This window comes from Akebia trifoliata, chromosome 5 (assembly GCF_017979445.1).
Source record: "Akebia trifoliata isolate Shusen 1 chromosome 5, ASM1797944v1, whole genome shotgun sequence".
In the NCBI taxonomy this organism is placed as follows: Eukaryota; Viridiplantae; Streptophyta; class Magnoliopsida; order Ranunculales; family Lardizabalaceae; genus Akebia; species Akebia trifoliata.
In genome coordinates this window covers 3,847,268-3,858,062 of record NC_141379.1, presented here as the reverse complement: position 1 = coordinate 3,858,062, position 10,795 = coordinate 3,847,268, and the positions used below count along the sequence as shown (strand labels likewise).

The following is a 10,795-nucleotide window of genomic DNA, read 5'->3' as shown; positions in this document are numbered from 1 at the left end:
AGTTTCGTGACTCTTTATCATAAAAGGCATGATAAATCCAATTATTTTTAGATGTAAAATTAATTGTCACACATTTTTATTTAAAGAAATAAATAGATGCATAGTCACAAAATTATCTGAAAATTTAAAAAATTCTTATAATTTTTTTTATTATGGTTAAGAGTTAGGGTATGTATTTTTCGGCTTTTTTAGGTGGCCTTTTGGGTTTGAGCTGAAAAAGTGGGGAACGCACATTTGTCGGCAACGATTTTTTGTTTCAAGAATTTTTGCGGAAACCTCAAAATTGTGTTTTTGAGAAATCTTGGTGTAGCTGTTTTCGCACTAGATCCACTATGAGAAGCCAACATTGAAAATGGGGGGGGGGGGGTGAAATGACTTTCACTTAACATTCTTCTTAACTTATCAATTAAACAACATAATCAAATCAACCTTACTACTATTTTTTCGTGTCGTAGCTTTTCAAGACTCCGAATTCTGCTTCTCTTAGAAAGAATATTGAAGTAGAAGTAGGAATCTGTAATAAACATACCTTTAGTGATTTCGTTATATTCTCTGAAAGGATTAGTCAAACTTTTACCCTTTATCCTCTAAAGATTATATAAATTTAGAGGTTGAAGATGATGGGATTTGGTCACCAAAAACAGTTGTACGTTGTTTGGTCGAAATTTTCCCGACTTTTGTACAAAACTTCCCCCTAATTGAACCCCAGCTGTACTCCAATAATTACTTTTACTATGAAAAGAAGGCTGCCAGTTTAAAAATTCGAATAGACACAATTGCGTGCGAGTCCTCACCTTGAAACGAGCAGCCCACTTCAAAATTTTCGTGAACCCTTTTCACAATGTGACATGTGATTTTTTTTTATTAATTTCACACCCTTACTTTTTATCAATATTTGGGATACCTCCTTGGAGATGGCACATGTAATGTATTCCAAGGAAGAGTATTCTAGTCAGATTTTGAAATGGGCAGTCCGCTTCAAAGTTTTCTCTTATTAAGGATATGTTTGATTGTATGAAAAGTGACTTTCTACGGAATTCAAAATTCATGAAAAAATAGTGATGAAAAATAGGTAGAATTAGAAAATAAAATTCCATTGTTTGATTTTATTTGAATAAATTTATGGAAAAAATATGAGAAAAAAGAAGAAGAAGAAGAAGAAGAAGAAGAAGAAGGAGAGGAGGAAGAAGATGAGAGGAGGGGGAGAGGAAGAAAAAGATGAGGAGGAAGAGGGAGGGGGGAGGATGTGGCGGCAACGACGATGGTGACAGAGGTAAGTGAGGAAGAAGATGACAAAGAAGAAGAGGGGGGAACGTGGTGGTCGTGACAGAGATAAGTAAGGAAGAAGAGGGGAGAATGTGGCGGTGGCGGTGACGGTGATGGCTGTGATGGTGAGAGAGAGAGAGAGAGAGAGAGAGAGGTGGTCGGAGATGGTAATGATGGAGATGATGACAAGGTTAGTTGGATGGTAGTGGTAGGAAAGAAGAAGATATGAATGGGAAATAATTGAGAATAGAAAATATGGGTGGATTTTTTGATTGGGGTGGAAAATGAATTTCCATTTTCATGTGCAATCAAACACTTGAAAAATGTCATTTTCCACCTTATTTTCCATGTGCAATCAAGCATATCCTAAGGGTATGTTTGATTGCATGGAAAGTCACTTTCCATGGAATTTGAAATCCATGGAAAATTAGTAGTGGAAAATAGGTAGGGTTGGAAAATCAAATTCCATTGTTTGATTTCATTTGGATAAAATCATGAAAAAAATATGAGAAAAAAGAAGAAGAGGAGAAGGAGGAAGAAGATGAGAGGAGGGGAAGAGGAAGAAGAAGATGACGAGGAAGAGGGAGGGGGGAGGATGTGGCGATGAAGGTGGCGGTGGCGGTGACAACGACGACGGTGGCGGTGGCAATGACGGCGACTATGGCGGCGACGGAGGTAAGTGAGGAAGATGGGGGGAAAACGTCGTGGTGGTGGTGGCGGAGGAGGTGAGGGATGGAGAAGAAGAGAAAGAAGAAGAGAGAGAAAGAAGGTGGTCGGAGACGGAGCCGACGGCGAGGTTAGTGTAATGGTGGTGGTGGTGGTGGTAGGGAAGAATTGAGAATGAAAAATATGGGTGGATTTCATTTTCCCACCCATATGGGTGGGGAAAGTGAAATCCATGATTTAGTGGACTTTTTGAATGGGGTGGAAAATGAATTTCCATTTCCATGTGCAATCAAACACTTGAAAAATGTCATTTTTCATGGAAATTGATTTTCCATTCTATTTTTCATGTGCAATCAAACATACCCTAACTGTTTTTTTTATTATTTATTTTTCCACTCCAATTTTAAATTAGAGAATATGAGATCGCATTTTAAGGGGCCGTTGAAATTGAAGGGCTTCAATTAAAAAAAAGACTATTGATAAATTGATGCTCTTTATACACTCTCTGACGTGGCATGTGAACAGAGCCATAGATCTCTTTCCTTGTGTATCCCAAAGAAAAAGATCTATGGTTCTATGCACTGCCATGTCAGAGAGCATATAAAGAGCGTCAGTGATAAATGGTTGGAGAATAAATACATTAGGCTGCGTGCACGACTTACTTAGGAGCCCAAGGTGTCTTAAACTCCAACTAAAACGTGTCAGAGTCTACATAAAATTTAAATGGTTGGAGAATAAATACATTAGGCTGCGTGCACGACTTACTTAGGAGCCCAAGGTGTCTTAAACTCCAACTAAAACATGCCAGAGTCTACATAAAATTCATGCGCAAAGTAAATGGCCCCGGAGGAGGAGCACTTGAGTTGCCAGTGCCGCCTTCAAAACCAGCAGCTCTTGGCACAACCCTGTAACCTTGGAGTATCACTAAGCAACTCTGCCACTCCCCCTCCCCCTCCCCCTCCCCCGCCCCCACACACGTCTGAAGTGCTGCCGCCGAACTGGGACAATTATTTTTTGTTGTTTTGTCCTTGTGATTGATCAAAAAGAAAGAGGAAACCCTAATAGGCTGACCTTCTTTGACTCCCTCCACCACCCAATATTAGATCATACATCCAAATATCCAATATAACTACAATTTTCATAATAGATACAAATTAGCATCAAGGGTAGAGAATACAAGCAAAAGAATGAGTGAGATTTGACCTTCAACCAACGAAAAAAAGATTCAAATTCAATATATGTCTCTTAATTGGTTGACATTGGAGAAAAAAAAAAAAAAACTGGGTACCAAATCTTTCAATAGCAGGAACAGAACTCAGTCATCTGGTTACATTGTTTATCATCTGTTTGTTAAACCTATACTCGAAAGAAAATAATCTAATTGTTTTATCAGTCAGCTCAACTATATCATCTCCCGGTGCTGGGACAACTAGCAGCTTTTCATTTCTCATCTGGAAAATGAAACCAAACAATCCCAACTAATAGCCAGCCCTCCATGCTATTTGGTGTTGATGCTTGGTGGTGAACTAGGTCTTGTTCCTTTGAGTTGCTGCATAACAACACAAACATATAAAACTCATCACCAATAGAATTGATAATGTTCAAAATTGTTGCACCTGAGAACTGCATCGAAGACAGAGAAGGCAATTGCAACCAAATGCATGCACATGGGTTATGGTCCAATCAAGAGGTTGGCTACGACTCCACCTGAATGATCTTCTGTAATGATTAAGCGATTGCACATATGTACGGGCAGGGTAGTCCATGTAGGATAATTGAAATCGTGTTATTGCACCACAATACACGCATACACATTATGCAACTATTGCAATTACAGACCAATCAAAAAAGCTTGCTTCATTCATCTTTAGTACTACTAATAACTATAATGAGAGCTGAGTCACAAGAACCGAGGACCCTTGGGGGGGGGGGGGGGGCCGTCATTGATGTTTTGATTGAGTTTCTCCAAAATAGATCCATGTAAATATGTTCCTTGGAATAAGGCTTTGATGATAATGATGACATCTATCTAATAAATACGTAACACATATATTATACATTCTGTTTTTGGTGGAGGCATTTCAATGTTTTTGCCCTATCAAGAACGGCGCTTAAGTGTATTTTGTCCATTTTCTTCCCAAAATGCACTAGCAACATTTGTCCTTGTAAAACTCTCCAAAAATGATATATTGGGTAAAGTAGTCATCTAATATCAACATCTCACACTTCCCATATGTTCTATCTTTTAAGAACTGAATTGTGATCCTTCTTAATTTTTCAGTTCATAACTTTTAGCCCATAATTAGGTTTGGAGAAAAAAAAAAGGGGATATATTAAGAAGCCCTCACAGATACCTTTGCAATCATATCCATTATTAACTAATTCTAACAACAAACCTAAATAATTGAATTTGATGTTGCTAGCTACCCACGGGAAGCACCAAAGATTTTTCAGTTCTCAAGGTGGAATCAGAGGCATAAATTCGACTGGAACCAGTGTACGTGTTCATCAAAAGAAACAAATAGAACAACAGAAAGATGTGATCATGGACAGTGGGAATAAAAATATGTTCCATTCCACCTTAATAATGCCCCATGCGGATTCAAAATTTCAAATTCCATCATTCTAAAACAGTCTCATTGAAGAATGACCCACGATACTGGAAAGTCCCTTTGGATATGCAAATATACTATATAGAAAGATCTTAGAAGTGCTTGCTAATCAAAACAAGTTATTTCCCAAAAAATTAACGGTATCTATCCTGCAGAGATGTTCACTGTGTCTATGTCAATCAATATATAGACTTGATAGACAAAAGTTTGTTCTTTAGAGGATGTCGATTTTGCAAGTAGGTAACCATATGCTTCGGTAACATCCACAAAGGATGGGGTTTCCCTCAAACTTCTACTAAAATTCCTCCCAGCTCACTAGTGAAGCTTATAGTGCAATTATTTTTGGGACTGCTTATAGTGCAACTATTTTTGTCGGTAGGCCATCCTAAAGCTTCCCAGCTAACCAAATCCATCTAAATATAAACATAATTTATTTCCATAAAAGAAAATATCCCACCACCGAAAATATAGAAAGAGTAATACATCTATTTAATGAGAGGAAATTGTACCTTCCCTCTACAAGCCTTAATCACTGCACTTAGCAACTTGTCCCCTGCAAGTTGTCTTACTTTCCGGATCAGATGCTGACGCGTGATTTTCTTAGCCTGCAATGCATATTTCCACGAACAAATTTATCCCCAAAACTATTATTATTATTATTATTACATATATAGAGGGAAAAGATATATTCTGTATGTACTTACCCGGTAATCATCATCATATTTCTGAATCAAACTGATCGCTGAAGGGGGTAAGAACCTTGAAAGTACAGAAATTAGAGCTGGGAACGGCATCCATGGAGAAGTGGGTCTCAACACAGGCTCTTGTATCCTTTGGAATCCTAAACAGTTGAAAAATACGACGTAGATGAGTAAAATACCCAAAAATAAGGTCTTCTAAATATGAAAAGCTATTTTCAAAGTTGAATGGCATACCTTTCAAAAAAGGGGGAGCCTTGAAGCTTATAACAAATCCTGGCAGTACATGAGTGTTGATGTGTGTGCTCCATACAATATATTTCTTAGGACATAACAGATTATCTACTCCAGAATCAAATTCCTCGGAACTTGGATGAAATTGTTTTGAACCCGAATGGACCTCCTCCACATTTCCCAATATCACATGACAAACCAATACATGACGTAACCCGTTTTCATCAGGAATTGAGGACATTGCACTGAAACATTTAGAAATAAACTGCACGTTACGCATACGAATTACCCTTTTGCATGCAGGAAAAATAAGATACACACGCAACTAGAACTGCAACTCGGGCAGCCAACCCACACTTGATGTACAACAACCCGTGCCCGTGCCCAACCCGACCTCGGGCATGAAATGATTAACCTGGGCCCAGCCCAAGCCGGGTCGGTCGGGTTGATCGGATTGGTTCATGCCTCATTAATACTTGATAATTTAGTAATGATAATGGCTTAAATAAAGATAAGTGGTCTGTATATATATAGCAATTATTTGTCCTAAAAATATATTCCAATGTTCACGTACATGAAATTATAAGAAAATGTAAAGAAGAAGATGATGACGATTAACCACAGTTTAAAATGTGAATTGTGAATAAGAAAGAAATTTAAATTGTAATCATACTAGGTTCGGGCAAATCGGGCAAGCAGATGCCTATGCCCAAACCCAACCCGATTTGCTTGGGTCAATTATTATTATTATTATTTTGCCCAAAACCGAACCCTAGCCCCAGCCCTAGCTAATTGTGCCCAAACCTGACCCAAGGTCGGGTTGAACCCATCGGGTTCAGGTTGGCCTGCCCAATTTGCAGCCCTACATGCAACATTATACATGAACTGAACAATAATAATAACAAAGGAACTATTGTAATTCTTGTATACCTGTCAACAGCAGAATTCTCGGAAGCAAGATAGATCCCAGAACCATAAGTTTGGTTGTTTTCAGGTTTTTCACATAGACCAAACCCATGAGAAATAATACTACACACTCTATCTCTAGAAGTTCCATACCAACCAACTTTGATATTTGCATTGCTACCACCACATTTTTTCTTCGTTGCCTCTACGAAAATCCAGAAAGACTGCAACCGAGCTCGAGCAGATAAACTAGAAAACGAGTTCTTGTGTACAGAAACTACAGTAGTATGCTTTCCAAGGAGACCCATACTTGAGATGAATCTGTCCTTGAGTAAGTTACAAGCTCTATCTCCTTCTAACAACTTCACCATTCCATTCTTCCCATTAAAGTATCCAAGATCTCTTGGACTGACACTAGAACTTATACTTTCCGAGTCTGAATCAGACATTTGTTGATCATGGGTAGTCTCTGAAACCAAACTAGAATTATTGGTTGCCGAGAACCTATGTCTATGGTTAGGCTCATCAGTAGGGGGAGATGGTAACTGACATTCCACTTGGTTATTCTCCATCTCAACCCAATACCAATGTAATCGACAATCAACAGTAATGAAACCTTCAAGTCTTCAAAAAAAAAAAAAATCTTTCGGGTTTTGATTGTACCAATGAGGTTAAACCCTAACGAGTTTTGAAATCATCAGCATCATAAACCTACAAAACCCCAAATTAATTTCCACATTTAACACAAAGAAAAATTCAAGTTCAACTCTGTATCTGCAAATGCAAGATCAAAATCAATCGGAAAAACATTTGAGTACAAAGTAATTAATCTCAAATCAATTGAAATTCAACCTGAAAAAGAATGTAGCAAATAAAAAAATAAAAAAAAAGCTAATAGGAACGATTCATCAAAAAAAAAAATTATATCAAAAGAAACAGAAGAAGAAGAACCTGTTAAATCTCAGACTTGTATAACTATCATTAAGAAAAAAAAAAAGATTGAAATGGTTAGGGGATCTTTATTCTTTAAACATTGGAGCGAAATGTAGAGAGGGGCAGAAACGATGATTTATAGATGGATTAGGGATTTTTTGTAAGAACATTTGCTTGGCGAAGAAGAAATGGAGAGAGGGTCAGAGGGGTTATCTATTAAAAAAATGAAAAAAACGCCTCTTTTGGTTTCTTGGCGGTGGGGCTGAATAGTGTTTTTGTGGCGTTGATTCCAGAGAGAGAGAGGAGAGAAAGAGGCGGTTAAACGGATGAGAGGGAAGCAGACAGATGTATGTTTATATCTTGTTTGCAACTGTTTCTGGAATTTTAAAACTTCTGAAAGTACCAGAATGTCCCTGAAGCATCATTTGACATTTTGTTTTCATACACATGCCACGTAAGCAAAATAAAGGTCGTTTAATTTGGATAACAATTTACCAATTGCATTCCATCCCCTAAAAAAATTCCCCACCCCCTTTGCACTCAATTTCTATGTTTGCACCCCTAAAATTAATGGACGAAGTGTATCTCATCAGATTAAAAAAATGGTCCAAGTGTAACTCATCATATCAATCATTTATAAAATTGTGGATTAGCTTAATGAAGTGCAACTAGTAAATTAAGATAAAAAGTATACAGAAGGAGTATATATATATATATTTTAAAGTTTTGGGGTGAAACTGTGAAAGTGGTCTGCAACAAATCAGTCCTTTTAACTATAACACAATACTTCAATATTAAGACGTGTTTGGGTTACTTCCAATATTCTATTCTCTAAAAAAGTTGTAAGTGCGAATTTACTAGTAAATCATCAAAGAACTACACACAATTGGTGTGGTGTTAGCAAAAGTTGATGCGGTAATAGCAATTCTCATTGAGAAATTGTTGGATTATGCAAAGAGTTGACGCCCCTCTTACACATGCCCCTAATGTGGCATGGGCTAGAACCATATCACATGCCACGTCAAGGGGCGTGCGTCACACGGGGATGTCAAAAAATCATTATTCTTAGGCAAAATAACTAGTATGTCCTTATATCCAAAAGGAATAAAGATTGATATTCTTAACTTAAGTCGTGTCGGAGTGACCTCAAGATTGTATCTCATATTGCACTTTCCTGGCGTGAAAATGCAATATGAGCTGGGGGCAGATTTACAATTGGGGCACTTTCCCCCACAAGAATTTTCAAAGTCTACGAATTAGAGATCTATTGTGACAGATAAAAGAATCTGTCACTATTACCACCCCCCCCCCCCCCCCCCAACTTCATTTTTTTCCACTCTTAGTTGTTCCCACAAATTTTTTTCTACTTTTGATTGGTCCGAGCAAAATCCTGGCTCCACCGCTGAATATGAGGTAAAATCATGAGGTCACTGCACCATTAATCTTTTAACTTTCCAAAGATAAATACTATGTCCTGAATTATATTTTGTGGGATCATTGATAAAATAACATTATTAATGATATATATACAAATTAAGAAAAATATAACAAAAAATAGAAACTAACATCCACATAAATAAAAATATACAAAATCCTAATGATCAATGATGATCATTCGGTAACACCAGCTAGCACAATTATGATAGACATCCAAATGATCGATAAAAAAATAGCTAGTGATCAAACGTTGTATTTATGTAATATCTTTTCATTTGAAAAAAAAAAAATCACAAATAGATACTAATCTATGAGCACATATCACTTATCAATAGATTAATGATTATATATTTTATTAACAAAAAAATAAAAATAATTATAATAATACAGATACATTATTGATCAATGATCATTTACTAGTAAAAACTCCTAAAGAAACGACGTTAAAAACATAAAATTGAAATTTTCTTTTGACAATGTTTTGCTCTCTTCAAGAGTTGAAAGCAGTCTCCAAATCGCATTTCTAACCCTTATGGAGAGTGGACAAAAATTATTTACTTACAAAAGTTAATTTGTAATTTTACAAAATTCGAGTCGACTAATCACAGGATGTGTATATCAAAGTCATTCCCAATTTACTCATTCATATTAGGGAAGTCACATGTCAAACATCTTGTGATTGATCAATTCGAGATTCTTTAAAATTTTAGATTGACTTTTCTATATGTAAAATAAATTTCTTAAAAGTGGAAAGCCGAAGCTGAAATTACATGCATCACATAACCTCAAAACATGCGACCGATTAAAGCAAAAAACTCAAAACACGTGTAATCGCTTCTGGCTTCATCAAATCATTTGCATCATTAAGCTATCAAACCTAAATTAAAATCACAATTCAAATTAAAAGAAAAAAAGGAAAGATCCAAGATGAGAAATCTCAACAAAAATAACAAATTCCAAATTAATTCACGTGGAAAACAAATCTCATACCTTCAAAACTATAATCTACAAACCAGTAACCAAAACTGTCTTCAAATCACAGAGATTGATTGATTATCTATCCATTATAAATTCTTAAAGGAAGAAGTCGAGAAGAAGAACCTCTCGTGAAGCTTGAAATATTTAGGAGATATTTGAATCTTTCAAGTAATTAAGAGTGATGAAGACTCTTTAATAAGGATTTTGCTTGGAGAAGAAGTAGGGAGTTGTTAGATGAGATCTTTGTGTTTCACACACTTTCTTACGCTGACGGCTTGAGTTGTTTTTCAAACGAAGAAGTTGGAATTAGTATTTTTAGCTTTGGACGTCAAACCAAGTTTGACGGTGTTAACGAATAAGGATCAACTTTTCTTTTTCTAGAGAATCTCGAGGGGAATTCTATCATAACAGCTGTTCCGTTTGATGGAGAATTTGAAACTTCGTTTGAGGCAGTATTTTCTTTTTCTCTTTTTAACTTTTGTATATTCTATTTCTTTCTATTTTTAATGTTCTAAAGTTTGAACAAGCATAATTACTATAATACCCCTTAAGCAACTTATTTATTTATTTATATTGTGGATCCTCTTCTTTATATTACAATAAAGCAAAAAAATAAATATTTATTTAGGTAAAAAAGAAAAAGGAAAAAGAAAAAAAGCAAAAAAAAGGCACACCAATATGTGTGCAAATCCTGTGATTTCATATGAATTGGGGTGTTATAAGCAAAAGTTGGCGTGGCAATAGAATCTCTTTTATTTTATGATGAAAAAACCATTCAAATTTTATGGCAAATTAGTTTTATGGTTTTCTTTACATAAGTAGATCTAACATAATTTATATACATATTGAAAATTGATAAATTTTGTGGTAGTTATAAAAGTGCATCAAGGTAATTTTCAGTGGGGCCATTTGAATAGAGTCAAGGCCTTGTTGGTTTTTTGACTTGGGAAAAAAGATATCATATCAAATTCATCAAGAAAAAAAAAAAGATAAACTCAATTTTAGAATATTTAAAATTAATTTTTTGAGGAACAAGACAGCATTTGGGAAATTGGTTTTGGTCCC

At 35.9% G+C, this 10,795-nt stretch overlaps 1 protein-coding gene across 5 annotated transcripts; it reads right to left on the bottom strand.

Moving 5' to 3' along the window:
- Positions 1-3,136: 3,136 nt before the first annotated feature.
- On the bottom strand, positions 3,137-9,995 carry LOC147401082 (putative inactive poly [ADP-ribose] polymerase SRO5). Of its 5 annotated transcripts, none has more exons than XR_015178328.1 (6): positions 6,407-7,285; positions 5,480-5,721; positions 5,249-5,385; positions 5,054-5,149; positions 3,549-3,651; positions 3,137-3,481 (listed from the first exon to the last, which is right to left on the bottom strand). XR_015178328.1 is itself a non-coding variant. In XM_086442217.1 (6 exons), exons 2-6 carry the CDS (start codon positions 6,952-6,954, stop codon positions 3,431-3,433), a joined length of 1,074 nt encoding a protein of 357 aa, XP_086298343.1. In that variant the 5' UTR covers positions 6,955-7,093; positions 9,854-9,995; the 3' UTR covers positions 3,137-3,430. The 5 variants fall into 5 exon arrangements, 3 of the variants coding, with proteins under 3 accessions (XP_086298343.1, XP_086298341.1, XP_086298342.1); XR_015178330.1 differs by having other exon boundaries at positions 3,549-3,639; XM_086442217.1 differs by lacking the exon at positions 3,549-3,651 and adding an exon at positions 9,854-9,995 and having other exon boundaries at positions 6,407-7,093.
- Positions 9,996-10,795: the final 800 nt, after the last annotated feature.

Excerpts from the sequence above, each read along its gene's own strand:
- LOC147401082 (XM_086442217.1), bottom strand. The coding sequence starts at position 6,954 with ATGGAGAATAACCAAGTGGAATGTCAGTTACCATCTCCCCCTACTGAT. Across the intron at positions 5,722-6,406 it reads GAGAATTCTGCTGTTGACAG|TGCAATGTCCTCAATTCCTG; the intron begins GTATACAAGAAT and ends TAAATGTTTCAG. Across the intron at positions 5,150-5,248 it reads AATATGATGATGATTACCGG|GCTAAGAAAATCACGCGTCA; the intron begins GTAAGTACATAC and ends TATGCATTGCAG.